Source organism: Pogona vitticeps, chromosome 5 (assembly GCF_051106095.1).
Source record: "Pogona vitticeps strain Pit_001003342236 chromosome 5, PviZW2.1, whole genome shotgun sequence".
Taxonomy (NCBI): Eukaryota; Metazoa; Chordata; class Lepidosauria; order Squamata; family Agamidae; genus Pogona; species Pogona vitticeps.
The window spans coordinates 3,318,351-3,333,151 of record NC_135787.1 but is presented as its reverse complement, the minus strand read 5'-3'; the positions used below and the strand labels follow the sequence as shown (position 1 = coordinate 3,333,151).

Below are 14,801 nucleotides of genomic sequence, written 5' to 3'. Positions count from 1 at the left end.
TGGCAGCCTTTCCATGTTTTTAAAATGTGGCCGTAGCACTTGCATCTCCTTCCGGTTCTATCTCTGTGCCATTTCTTCTCATTTAGTTAATATCTTCTTCCCTAGATGATCCCAAACTATCAGGGATCTCAGAGTGAGTATGACATCATCAGGATGCGACATAGCTAGTCAGACTTATTGATGCTGTGACATCATGCAGAGTGTTGGGACATTTAGATTTTTTAGACTACAAATACCATAATTCTCCACTGTGGGAATCCCACCAACCTTATAGACACCTAAATGTGGTTCACCTGGGAGAAAGGGCCTAAACTGGTAGGCTTTGAGGCCTAGTTCGGCCTAGCTCCAGCCAAGCTTCCTGTTCCTGCCCCAGTGCTAGCTGGGAGTTTTCCTTCTGAGCCAGAAAGCTGAGCAGAGCTAGGCCTAGCTAATCCTGAGATCCTTCCAGTCAAGGCCTTTTTCTCCCAGGTGAGCAAAATTTAGGAAAGTGTCTGTAAGGTGTGCAGTTTTGGAGTTTTATTCGCACGCTGCCTGTGTTTTGAGTGACTAGGATGGAGTTTTCTGGGCTGTCAGTCTATCCAGCACTAACCAATCATTTCCTTCTACTTCTGAATTCTAAGAGAGCCCCACCTCTCTGCTGAGTGTTCCTTTCCCTTTCGTCTTTCTCTTTCATCTGTTAGAAGCAATGTTTCTTTATTTGCTGTTGATCTGCTCACCATCGTTATTAATGATTTTTCTTCTTCTTCTTCTTTCTCCTACAAATGTCTCCGAGTGAGTCATTGATACCTTAAGGACCAATGAATGAGAAAGGGGTGGACTCTCTGGAGAACTTGAAGCTGTTCTCTTCTGAGAGTCTCTGTACTTCTACTGGGTAGCACAAAGGAATTTTACCAGAAATTCAAAACTATGCAACATGAAGGAGAATTAGATATTTGCAGTCCAAAAAATATGAAAATTCCATATTTGTGGAATTCAGGGGAGAAACTTACTATAACCTTCTTCAGCTGTGATTTAGAGTGAGAATCGTGAACATTTTCTTCACTCGGCAGGTCACAGAACTGTGTGTGCATGTTCGCAAGTGTGTTTGAAGGGGTTGCAGGATGTGTCTGGAATGCCTCCCCCTCCACCACCGCCAACCACCCTTCGGCCCAGCTGTTCAGGGGCATGAGGATTCCACCGCTTTGCCAGCCCCTCGGGGATTTTCATGACCTCATCTATCACTCCATGATCTGGTCAACAGCCAATTAAAGTCATGGACAACCAGCTGTTAGGAAACGCGGGGGGGGGGAATGAGTCATTGAGTCAGAAATAAAGGATGGGGGAGGTCTCCATCTCCCTATTTTTCATCTGAACTCGCACTGAGAATCTCAGCTCACAGACACAAATGACGAGGGGGTGGCCACCGTCCGCACTCTGCGCAGGATTTTGCTATGACCAGCCCTGGGGTTCTTTCCTGGTGGCAAGGTTCACCCTTGGAAAATTGTATTTATTTACTGTACTTGTTTATTTCATTTGTCCCACCTTTCTCCCTTGCAAAACCAAAGATAGCTTACCATGGAAAACAAATTCAACTAAAAATCACCATGGGAAAAACCTTATCCGTTAGGTCCGTCGGTGTAGCCCAGATGTAAATGTCAATTGGTACCCAGAACCCCTTTTTTTTTCATGCCAGAAAAGCCCCGCCAGGGCCCTTTTTTAGGGAAGCCATTCTCATCATCATCATCATCCTTTTAGAATTGCAGAGCCAGAAGGGATCCGTTGTCACAATGTTTTTCACCTTCCAAGACCTGTTTTGAGATTGGAGGAGATTTGTGCAAAGCTGAGAAAACGCTGGGGGCCCAGAACGCCTGTGGCCCTCTGGGGTGGGGGCTTCCGTTCTGCCTCACCCTGCCGTTGGTATTGCGCTGTGCACATCTGTTTTTAACTTTTGTCTTGGTCCTCCTTGTGTGTTTTGCACTCACGCATGCACTCTTAAACTGAACAAGGATGCCAAAACAGATTTTTTTTCCCTAGCTGTTGTTCCGTCTAGACTGATACAACCTCATTCTGCTTAAATGGAGAGGCTTGGGTGGAATTTGGGACTTCCTGCATGCAACATGCAGTTTGCCACCCAATTTTGACCTGTCTACCACCATTAGTCGTGCTGGCCACGTGACCACCACGGAAACTGTCTTCGGACGAACGCTGGCTCTACGGCTTGGAGACGGGGATGAGCACCGCCCCCTAGAGTCGAACACGACTGGACTCAATGTCAAGGGGAACCTTTACCTTTACCTTACCACCCTCATTGATCCATCTTTATAACTAGCAATGTGACATGCCGCTCCGGTTTCCATGCAGAAAAGGTTTCGTTCCTAGAGTCGGCCACGAACGTCAGTTCAGAGGCTTGTGTCAGTTCATAAGCGTGGCTCCAGGGGTCCTGCATTTCCCTTTCTGCACCTCCCTGGATGAATTCTCTCACTCACCAGTCGGTGCAGGCTCTCCTCCTCCTCCTCCTCCTCTTTGGCGGTTCAGCCAGTCTCTGGCAGGAGCATGGGCTTCTCTGCCCCACCTCCTTGTCTGATCACCCACTCAGACAAGGAGGTGGGACAGGCAACCCTGTGCTCCTGCCGAGGACTGGCTGAACTGACGGAGAGGAAGAGGAGAGGAGCATGCACTGGATGGGTGCCGCGCTCATGAACCAGCAGGAACCTCCCAATCGAGGTCCATGCCCATCTCTACTCATTGCCTTTTACACCAAAAGCCCGTCCTCGGCTTGACATGTTGCCCTAGGGCTGGCGGCCAGGCCTGGCTCTACGCTCAGGCGGAGCAAAGCAGGCCTCTTAAAAACGAAATCTAAGGAAGGTCTGTGCCAGGCAGCCTGTCGTCTGTCTTCAAGATCTCACCTCCTGCTTGAAGTGGGATGGGAGATACTTCCTCACTACTAAGGATGAAGAATGATTTCAATTCCGGGCCCATCAACAGGGACTAACATCATGCCCTGGCAGCTTTTGGCAGCAAAATATCTTTGGATGAGCTGACTGTCCACTGGCCCGACGGATCTGTTTCTCCCCAGAGTGGGTGGTTCTCTGTGCAGACTCTGGCCTGCGTCCTGTTCAATCTTTGCAGATGTGGGATTCCCACAGTGCCACAGCCCCCGAAGGTGCAAGTGGTTCAAGCTGCTGGGGAACCAACGCAAAAGTCAGCAGGCGCTGCCAGAGAAGGTGCCCGGCACCTAGCGTCGAAGGGGATCCGAGGCAGTGGGGAGAGGTGCAGATCAAGATGCGTAAAAGGCTTTCCTGTCAGGGATACTTTGCTGGAAATGACACACAGTTTGTGTATCCGTATCAGTTCTAGATAGCTTTTGCGGATGGCTTCCTTGAACTTTGGCCCGGCTCATTTTGGCTCTGTCTGCTGCTGGCTTCCCCCATAAGTGGCGATTCCAGAGTACAGGGTGTCCACTCCGGGTTTCAATCCAGACTTTGAGGGAGCCATCCAAAAGGCTAAACCTATGGAAGTTAGGTTTCAGCACCCGGGATAGCTCCTGTAAACTAATTCACTGTTCCCTGATACTGGTGTGAGCTAGCCTCCACTGGGCAAAGGGGGAAGATGATGGAAAAAAGTTGAGGGTGTGGGAAGCATTTCAGGAGCAGGGAAGATCACCACAAGTCTAAGCAGGAGAGTTAGTTTTGTGTGCAACAGGACTGAAGCCAGTTAGGTGGCACCCAGAGACCTTCTCCTGCAGAAATCGCCCCAACGGGTCCCTGTACGAAGGCGAGCGGTCACATCGTGAGGTTCCTGCTCTTCCTCCGCCGTGCATCTGACCCAGATTCTACACCAAAAATACGACAACCTTTGAAGAAAGACCACACAGGTTTGGCCGCTCATTGGACTCCCCAGGCATACAGTTGTGTGTGCCAAGAGGGAGGGAAGGAGAGAAGGAAGGCAGGAGGAAGCAGGAAGAAGGAAACCATTCACAGGACTCAACGGAAGGGCTGGATAAAGTGGCTTTCCTTCCTCCCGGCAGAGCTGGTGGTGCAACTCTTTTGCAGTGCCCGGCACAGAGTTCAGTCTTACAGTGACTGTTCTATGGGGAAGCTGCGGACCATGAGTTGAGGGGTATCCCCACAACATCCCAGGGTCTCACACCAAGAGAAGGTAATGTGAGATCTGTGGCTTGCATATGGTCCAAAACCTCATGGTGCCCTTCTAGCAACAAAAGATAGAACCAGGGATCCTGCCCCACCCCACACAGAGACGTTCCTTGGAGGAAGAATCGGGGTATCAAAGGAATGGCACTCCAAGTCTCCAAAACCAGCATCACAAGCGGATTCAAGGGTACTGCTGGCTTTGCCCCTCTTTTTTGTAGATTCTGGATGCTTTTTTACAATTTCCAGACCGTGTTGCGTTACTCGTTCCTTTGGGGGAAGCCCAATGGTCTTATTCATTGCTCCATTCATTCACCAAAGTAACTGTTGGTGGTGCGCACAGTTAGTACGTCGTGTTGCTGTTACCAGAACACCAGAAAGAGGGCAGGGAAATCTTCTCTGGTTTCCTTCGAGGGCCCCGCTGTAATCTAAAAACACTGGTTAAAATAGAAAAATAAGCAACATATCTTCAAGATTGGTAAGGGAATGGCATAAAATATGCAGGAGATCTGCCTTTGAGATGCCTTGAAATACTTTCTACTCTCTCTCACACACAAAAAAAGTTTACAATTCCTTATTACATTGCTTTGGAAATGTAACTTAATTATACCTTTTTTGCGCGCGCAACCCAACAACCCATTGGCTAGTGTCCACTGAGCCCCCACAGAGCAGGAGGTTTTGCTGGTATAGTAAACGTGGGATGTCTGCACTCGTTTAGCATCCCAGTCCCCTAGAATGAGAAGAACATCTTTCTTTGGTGTCAGTTCTAGAAGGTGTTGTAAGTCTTCATAGAATTGGTCAATTTCAGCCTCCAGCATCAGTGGTTGGTGCATAAACTTGGATTTCTGTGATGTTGAAAGGTCTGCCTTGGATTCGTATTGACATCATTCTATCATTTTTGGGATTGTATCCCAGTACAGCTTTTCCCACTCTTTTGTTGACTATGAAGGCTACTCCATTCCTTCTACGGGATTCTTGCCCACAATAGTAGATATGGTAATCATCTGAGCTGAATTCGCCCATTCCTGTCCATTTTAGTTCGCTGATGCCCAGGATGTTGATGTTTATTCTTGCCATCTCCTGTTTGACCACATCCAGCTTCCCAAGGTTCATAGATCTTACATTCCAGGTTCCTATGCAGTACTGTATTTTTCTTTGCAGCATCGGACTTTCCTTTCACTTCCAGGTGCGTCCGCAGCTGAGCGTCCTTTCAGCTTTGGCTCAACCACTTCATTGGCTCTGGAGCTACTTGTCCTTGTCCTCCGCTCTTCCTCAGTAGCATGCTGGATGCCTTCCAACCTGATGGGCTCATCTTCCAGCGTCATACCTTTTGTTTCTGTCCATGGGGTTTTCTTGGCAAAGATACTGGGGTGGCTTGCGTGTTCTAGTTTTCTGTATAGTTAAATTCTCTTGTTTTTGGTTTTCTCTCTGTTTTTCCCATGGATTCTTTCATTACCATACTTACAGTTGTTGCAGCTGTGAAATCTTCTGTTCTCTGATTTCACAGAGTGATTTTTCTTTAAAGCAGAAGAAATTAATTAGGTTGGCAAGTAAACAAGTCCCAAATTCCATTTTACAATGACATGGGGCAGAGGGGTGAGCTTAAAAAAACACAAAATAAGGGTTTAAGATTACAGATCTTCTCTTACCAGAGCGGTGGATATTCAAATCCTCCTGGTCTGTTTTGGTGTCCTAAGATGAAATAATAATAATAATAATAATAATAATAATAATAATAATAATAATAATAATAATAATAATAATAATAATAATAATAATAATAATAATAATAATAATAATAATAATAATAATAATAATAATAATAATAATAACAACAACCTCTGAACTGCAGAGCCAGAAGTCCAGCCCTCGTCAAGGAGGCCCCGTGGGGGAATCGAACTCCCAGCCCCAGACGTTGGAACCAAAAGCCTCAACTACTGAGCTATCCAGCAGTTTCTGTAAGGAAGAAATGTACTGCAGACAATGAAATGAATTCTGGCAAATAATGTAACAGTGTTAGATTTTACCTAAAGTGGTCTGTAGATGTTCTGAGAGTTGGAAAGTTAATAAAAATGGAACTTCCAACTTAGACGATGTGAACACATCTGGATGCATCCACAGTAACCCTGCCCCCTCCCTCTGCCCCTAAACCGGGCTGTTATCTCGTGCCAAACATTGCATTTATTTCAAATTCAAGCCTACAGCATCCCTCGAGTTCATAATCCAGAAAAATCGTAGTAAGGTCATAGATGGTTCTACTGTATCCGTTGCTAGTCTCGGATCAGGTTTTATCTCAAGGGCTGTTACCCCAGCATACCTCGCAGGACTGTTGTAAGAGCAAAGTAAGAAAAAGTGAGCCTTTTCTGTCACTTGCAACACCTTAGGAAGGAAAAGAGGGCTACAAACTTAACTATAAACAAAGGGACAGCATAGTGCCAAATTTGGAAGTCTCCCCATAACCAACAACACCCATAAAGAGAGTCCAGGAATGCAGACCGCTGGATCAGCCCATAGTAGCCTATGAGGAGCAGGTCTTTTGTAAAGCATATGGCTCCTGATTACCCACTCAAGATCAAGCCACCTTCAAATCCTTTGCATTACAGGAGGGGTGGCTTGTAGCAATACTATACTGTTCCTGGGAAAAGCCATTTCTCCCTCAGCTACTGTGAGTATTGCAGCCCAGTGCAGAGGAAAGAGGGGTGCCTGAAGGGGGTGGCATGGGATGCCACGGTCCCTTATAGCTCAGAAGGTCCCGGCGTCTTGGTCCGGTGAGGCCGGTCTCCCCTACAGCACCGCTAATACGTAAATCTTTAAAATATTAAGGTTCCATGGGCCACTCATCTGATTCTTCAAGATTCTCAGTTTGTTGTTTTCTGGTTGCAGAGGGAGAGGCGGAAGCCGCGGGGTCGGGGGGACGAAAGGCTCAAGATGCAGGCCGAGACTGTGTGCCACAAATGCTGAAAAGTGTGTGCAAAATAAGGCCGGCGAGCTCTACGGGAGCTCGCTTGGTGCTTTCATAAGGTTATAGCTATCCTATTTACTTGGGTTTTAATCAGCAACAGTCATTACATCTCCTGCTGCTTCTTGGCCATTGTCCTGATTTTATAACCTTTGCTTGCAGGGGAGTGTGTGTGTGTGTGTGTGTGTGTGTGTGTGTGTTGGGGGGGAGTTTAGCTGTGTTGATCCTTTCTGGACGAGGATTAAATATTAGACCTCTGGCATAGGGAAGGCTGCTGGGTTTTTTGTTTTGTTTTGTTTTTGTTTTGTTTTGTTTTGTTTTTTTGCCCCGGCATTCGTGGTGGGCAATCCAGTTCGGTTCGTAAAAGCTTACACCGAATTGAATCCGTCTCTCGGTGCCAGAAGGCGCCTTGGTGAATTTTACAATTTTGCAGTTTTCTTTGCTTTGTGGGGAGTGGAGTGGCTTATAGGGGGGTGCATCGTTTTGATTTGTTTTTCAGGATGACTTTTAATTTGGCTTGCCAAGGCCTCCCAAGGGGCTTCTTTGTAGTCAAGCCACGAAGCAGGACTTATTAAAAAATCAAATAAAACTCTGGCCTGCCTCTGGAAAGTCAGGGCGTGTGCTTCTATTTTGCAAAGATTTTGGGGAAACAGGCGTGCTCATAAAAAAGCAATCTTTAGAGTATATATTTTAATTGTTTTAACTTTTTAATTGTATTTTAATTGTTGTAAGCCACTCAGAGACCTTTGGGTAGTGTGGGCAGCATATAAGTTCAATTAATTAATTAATTAATTTTGTAGCATACATGGGGACAGTCTAGCTCTCCAGATATCTTAGAGCTGCAGCTTGGGGACGATGGGACATGTAATCCAACCCAATCCGTATTGCGCACAATGGTTGATGCTGTTGGGATGGTCATGGCGTTCCTTGAGAGCAGGATGATGCTGTTTGGCCCCTTCTCGCCCCTTCCTCCCTCCTGCAGGGAGGTGATCCAGATCGACCAGTTCCTCAAGGAGACGGCGGCCCGCGAAGCCAACGCCAAGGTGCGCCTCCAGCAGTTCATCGAGGAGCTCCTGGACCGAGCCGACCGAGCCGAGAAGCAGCTCCAGATCATCAGCAGCAGTTGCGGGACGACGCCAAACTGCAGCCTCGGAAGGTGTAGCGTCCCGGGATCCAAGAGCACGGGGCGGCCGGTATGGAGCGACACCGACCCCAAAACCTTTGGTTCTCCGAGGGGGAGGCGGGCCTTCCTGGGGGGTGGGCGGGGCCAGTGGCCAAGCTCCTCCTTTCTGGTCTCTCCGTCCATATAAAGCTCCCGGCTGCCTTTGCTGTGCCTCGCTGTGCCTTCCGGGGAGAGGGCTAACCAAGACCATCCGGATCTGTGGTGGAGGGAGGGTCCATGCCCAGCCATCTGTGCCGCCTGAGGTCACTGCCATGGTAGAGCCCCACCAGAAGGAGGGAATTGGTAAACCATTTATGGGAGGTGCCTTCATTGCTTTATATTTTTTTTCCTGGCCAAGTACACTCCAAGGTACATGGGTCTGTCTCGAAAGAGAAAGCATCTGTGTGTGTTTGTAAGCTACTCCATTTGAGAGATTTTTCTGTAGTACACAACGAATTTAAATCAGCAGCACTGGGCCATAATGTGGTTGGAGTTGATCAATCAAAACGAAAACAAAAGGCTGGGAAGGAAGCAACGGATGGAAAGGGAATCATAGAGGGAAGGGTTAAGACCCCTCTGGGTCACCTCTCTCTTGCCCGGTTGGGGTCAAAGGAGAGCTGTATGTTATCATTTCCAAAGGTCAAAGCTTGGATTGGTCTTGTAAGCCAACCTGATTTTAGAAACACTTTGAACGCTCTCCAAGCTGCTCATTTCTCTCCCAGAACAAAAAAACTAGCTTGTTGGTAAAATCTCATTTTTCAACACAGCCAAAGTACAGAGACTTTCAGGGGAGAATAGCTTCAAGCTCCCCAGAGAGTCCACCCCTTTCTCATTCACTGGCCCTTAAGGTCTCACTAAATCACTCTGAGGCACTGGTAGGTAAAAGAACAAAAAAAAAACATTTCATTACCTGCAGTTGTGAACAGATCAACAATCAACGAACAAGCCCTGCTTGCAGTAGACTAAAGAGAGAGGGAAAAGAGGCAGTCAGCAGAGAGGCGGGGCTCTCTTTGAATTCAAAAGCTGGAAGGAAGGATTGGTTAGTGCTGGATAGATTGACAGTCACTCCAGCCCAGGAAGGTCCCTTCCAGTCAAATAAAATGTAGGCGGCATGCGAGGTTGTAAAAACTCCAACAAGGCTCCTCCTCCACCAGTCTAAATGTCCTCAGAAGGTGGATGACGGGCGTGCAGGACGTAACTAGGCAAAATAACAAATATCTATGATGGGATTCTCATCACATGAAATAGTGAAAGAAACTGCCATGGATGGAGAAAAGGTGCCACCAGAAAGATATTGGGGGGGGGGGAGGTTTTATTTCTCCCCACGCCATGTTTCCAGGGAAAGCCATTCCGGCGAAGCCTTATTATAGAAAAGAGCTGGTGAGGGCAGTTTTCATCCAGAAAATGGTACTTGAGGGGAAATCATCCCCTCCCTCTTGTTGTTAATAGCCCTAACTCTGAGCAGAAGATCTGTTTCATTGTTATGGATGCAATATAATCTTCAAATCTGCGTTGGGCTGGATATATTCTTTTAATTTACAAACATCCAGAGTGGAAATTAAAAATCCACCAACCGCACTGACATTGCCTTTAAACGTCAGGAGACTGAATGGCTGATTTCTCTTTTCTCTTACGTTTAGGCCCACCGTCACATGGTATTGCAAGCAGAGGTTAGAAAGTTGCTCTTTTTAAAAAAGTAACTCATTGTGGAATTAGTTACAAAGCTGGAAAAAGAAGAATGCATTGCTGTTAATGTTTCAAGAAGATTATTAGTTCCACACTGCGTTGCTATTTCCTTTTTGTTACCTAAAATAACAGTGTAAGACTAAGAAAAGGGCAGTCCAGACCAAGGCTAATTTAAAGATAAATAAATATGTGAAAGAGAATAAGGTTGATGAAGTTGCCGATCATCCACGGTGACCTGCACTGGGAGAGCAGATTCCGTAGGAGACACATGGGGCATCACTACACAAGTGAGACACATTGTCATCCTGTTTAAATTCAAAAAATGGTTCCTAAATTTTGCATCTGTACATAGAGTATCAGCTTCTGGGGTTTTGTGCCATCGAGCGCTCTCTTTTGGCTTCCATTTTGGTGAGGGTTATTCTCCTTTTACGTGCAAGTGGACAACTGCCCTTGTTTCACCCTTGTCACCGTAAAGAAAATTAATTAATTTGTTTGTTTGTTTGTTTCCTAAAGGGATATATACTGCCCCATTGGTGCCATGCGCTAAGTATCAAAACTATGAGAAAGTGATTGTGCTACTTTAAACTCACTACTTCCCAGTTCAGATTGCAAGTGGGCAGAAACAATTCCATGGATGGGGTCCCTTACATTTAAAAAAAACTGGATGCCGAGCTATCTGATGAATGTCACCTCTTTGTCTTCTCTCTTGCAGAGAGACCGGCATTCGGTCCCCGGTGCAACACCCCACAGCTCCTACGCCGTTTCGAACCAAAGGTCTTCATCCAGCACAGGGTAAAATGGGGGGGGGGGAAGGAAAAAAAATAATCTTTGGCATTGCATTTATAGCTGTCCTTTCTTTCTTTCTTTCTTTCTTTCTTTCTTTCTTTCTTTCTTTCTTTCTTTCTTTCTTTCTTTTATTTTTATTTATTTATTTTTTATTTTTTATTTTTTTGCCTGAGATATACACAGGTATATCTCAGACCTCAGATATACCTGTGTCTCCCAGAGGAAAAGTAAAACAGCTAGTGGTTCACTTAAAATGTACATGTAGTGTGTGTTGTTTTTCTTTATCTGTTTTCAAAGGCAGGCTGGTTCATTCTTTATTGATTTTTCTTGGCGATGGAATAAACTATCAAACCAAAAAAAACAATGGGGAGAAAAGGAGGAGTCTATAGATTCCCAACTCAGAAAATGAGTATTTAAGAAAAGGGATCATATAACCCAAGCAGTCTCTCCCTCCCTCTCTCTCTCTCTCTCTCTGTGTGTGTGTGTGTGTGTGTGTGTGTGCGTGTGCGCGTGTGCGTGTGCGCGTGTGTGCACGCGCACTCATGCGCCTTCTGCATGCACAAGACACAAGTGCAAAAATGGTCTCAAGTGACAGGGTGCAGCCTCCCTAAAACCTCACCAGGCACTGAAAACGTGGCAGGTTTCTAGTCCTTGAGACAGTACAAGCACCTTGAGGCCTCTCAGATCAAATGTATAGATAAAGAGGCATCAGAAAAAGGAGAAGAGACCTTTATGGCCGTGCCTTGTCCACAGGCAGCTGCCACCAGACAGCTGTTTAAATCTTTAAAATCATTTCTCTGTCATCTATAGAGTAGACCTTTGGTCTATGTGGGCGGGAGAGAAATCCAATAAATAAATACTGTATAAGCAACGTATGCAGTTTTGTGCAAAACCATGTCCTCTTTTTGGCTCTCTTTCTGTCATGCGTTGGGGTCCAGCCTGAGCATCCTTAGGGAGCCTTCCAGACTTTAAATGGTCGGGGATCATGGGGGCTGGTGTCCTGAAATGCTTTTGGCCCTGCCCAGTTCCTGGAAGACTAGATAATATATTTATTTTTATTTGTTTAGACGGACACCCTGCCCATTTAGCAGACAAGCCACTACTCTGGCCACCTTCCAAAACATAACATGAGTACACAAACAGGATCTTGAAAATGAATGTATAAAAGGAAAGAAACCTTAATGAAGCCTCCAGTCTATAGCGCATGATCCAAGACTCGGAGTGGCGAACCACAGGCCGGCATAAATGTGCTACAAAATCCATATTACAAAGGGTTGAAGCTTGCCAAGGTCTGGGTAAAATGCTAGCTTTTACCTTGCTTCTGAAAGCTGTGTGCCTTTTTGGTGCATAACTCCTAATGGCGGCCTCGCCTTTCAGCACACAAAACCAAGAGTGGCTTTAGGCAGAATGCTGTATCCCTACATCCAAAGAGTGTAAATATCCTTTCCGATCTGTTTGCTTTCATCCCTCGATAGCAATGAATTCTCTGAAATTTGGGGGAGTTGGATTAAACAGAGTGTCCAATGGTAAAGGAAAAATTAAGATTTCTTGATGCTTTTTCTAAAACGTATTACTCTTCTCTTATTATACTTCTCTTGTTTTGGTATTGGAGCTAGTTTATGGAAAATAGCATCCTTTACTCAACCCCTTCTGCTCTTATATGGCGCCTTGGTCCATAGACATAATATATATTCCTTGTTTTGCTATTAATTAATTAACCAATTAATAAATTAATTAATCGGTTAATTAATTAGTTAATTATTTAGTTACTTATTTTGGCTCTACTCTGGGCGGTTTGGGCCCGTCTTGCGACAAGGGGTGAGCTGAGCTGGCTTTCGTTATTATGCCGTGCTTTTCGGATCATGCCATTCAGTTTTTTTCAAATTCCGTCCTGTCATTCCAGGGCTTCGAGCCGCGCCAAAGCCGTCTCCCAGAGCTCGGGCTGCTACGACAGTGACAGCCCGGAGCTCTACCACGGGGACGAGAACGCAGAGGGACACCCTTACCAGGGCGGGCAGAGCCGAGGTACCGAAAGCGGCTTCGAAAGGCCCGGGGGAGTCCGCAGCTCAGGGCTGCGCAGGCAAGCCATCCAGAACTGGCAGCGCCGGCCGTACCGCAACAGCACGGAGGGCGAGGAAGGAGACATCTCCGACGTCGGCTCCAGGACCACCGAGTCCGAGGCAGAAATCTGGGAGACGGAGAGCCGGGCTCCCCCGGAGGTTCAACAGCTGAACCTCTCCAGGACGGCCGAGAGCGCCCGGCTGCCAGGTGAGTCTCCTGCCGGAAGAACCAGGGAGGGCTTGGTGGTCGGACAAGACAGGTTTAATCTCTGCTGGGTTTCAGTTGTTTGGTCATCTTCCTGTCCTGAGAAGGTTGATACTCGTTGCTGGGAGCCGAACAGGGTGGCTGTTTGTTCTCGTCGTTATGTGCCGCCTCCAACTTAAGGCAACCCGATGAATGAGAGACCTCCAAAATCTCTTGTGCTCAATTGCCCTGCTCAGCTCCTGCAGACCCACGCTTGTGGCTTCCTTTAGGGAGTCACTCCATCTTGTATTGGGTCTTCCTCTTTTCCTGCTGCCTTCCACCTTTCTCAGCGTTAGGGTCTTTTCCAGAGCATCCTTCCTTCTCAGGATTCATGAACAGGGTTGGGCAGGGCAGTTGCTTGAATGGAACACCTTCATGGTAGGTCTGAGAAGGAATCCTGCCTTTAAACCCCCCCCCCCAAGAAAGCCAGGGCTGCTGGTCAGAATAGAGGAGCAGATGGTCTAGACCAGTGGTGTCGAACTGTGGCCCTCCAGATGTTCTCGGCCTTCAACTCCCAGAAATCCTGGCCAGCAGAGGTGGTGGTGAAGGCTTCTGGGAGTTGAAGTCCAAGAACATCTGGAGGGCCACAGTTCGACACCACTGGTCTAGACGGACAAAGGGACTGACTTGGCCCAGCCACTTCCCCTGTTCTTCAGAAGATCGTGTCGCTGTGGCAAAGGATCGCAAAAGTCACTTCTCTAGGCAGAATTTGGAAACGTTCATTTTTCTTGGACCCATTGCCAGAATCGCCCAGCTAGCCTGACTGGTGGCGAAATGGGGTGGAGGATTCTGGGAGTTGTAGTCTTGAAAAAGGAAGGGTTCTCCATTCTCTGCAGGGGCAGAAGGAGGCAAGTCTGTCCAACATCCTCCCCCCCCCCCAAAAAAAGCTGAAATCCTAAACTCAGAGCAGGTCTGCATTAGAGTCGGATTCCTTTTGGGTCCTCCATGGCGCCTTCCTGGTGGTGCTTGGCTTCCCTGGGATTCCCTGCTGGGAATCAGGGGAGGGGCGCTAGCAGAGAAGGCTGAATGCTTCGCTAAATGACAAATCCCAGAACTGGTGCAGTTTGTTTGGATAGTTGAGTATATTTATAGCTGTGGGATCAGCTTTTGTCCTTTTCAGGAGATGGGTGATTGTGGTGATCAGCATATTTTTGTTGTGGATGTATTGTTGTGATAAGGGGGAGAGATTATCTGTCACTGTGATTGATGGGTGTTGTTACCCAGTCTTTTATGTGCAGTGATCATCTGTCCTTATAGCTGGGTAGAGTTTGTTGACCATTTGCAGGCTGTATTTTTCAGTGCTGGGAGCCAGGCCTTGTTGATTTTTAAACTTTCTTCTTTTTTGTCGAAGCTCTGCTGGTGTTTGTGGATTTCAGTGGCTTCCCTGTTCAGTCTAACATAATGATTGCTGGTGTTGTCCAGTACTTCTGTCTTTTGAAATAGGATTTAAAAGTTTAAAACTCAAGACAGAGTTCTGACTCCTGTCCTCTGAAGATGCCAGCCACAGGGACTGGCGAAACATCAGAAAGAGCAACCTTCAGAACACAGCCAAAGAGCCCGAAAAACCCACAACAACCATCAGATCCCAGCCATGAAAACCTTCGAGAATACAAATACCAGAATTGATATTGCATTTCACTGCTGTAGCTGTGATGGGTGCATACAGTGTTTCTTACCTGGGGGCCAATGCCTCTGGATTCGGCAGAGGAAACTTCTAGGGATCCGTTGTTAGTCTCCATACACTGCCTGTTTCCATTGCTGTTCACTCCTGAGTTCC

At 46.8% G+C, this 14,801-nt stretch overlaps 1 protein-coding gene across 1 annotated transcript in view; it reads left to right on the top strand.

Annotated features, from left to right (window-relative positions):
- The window catches only part of FBXO41 (F-box protein 41), a 64,146-nt gene that overhangs the window by 22,894 nt on the left and 26,451 nt on the right, over positions 1-14,801 (top strand). The window contains exons 3-5 of the mRNA XM_078394439.1: positions 8,069-8,279; positions 10,647-10,726; positions 12,624-12,988. Coding sequence (XP_078250565.1) covers positions 8,069-8,279; positions 10,647-10,726; positions 12,624-12,988 — 656 coding nt within the window. The remainder of the gene's footprint in view (positions 1-8,068; positions 8,280-10,646; positions 10,727-12,623; positions 12,989-14,801) is intronic.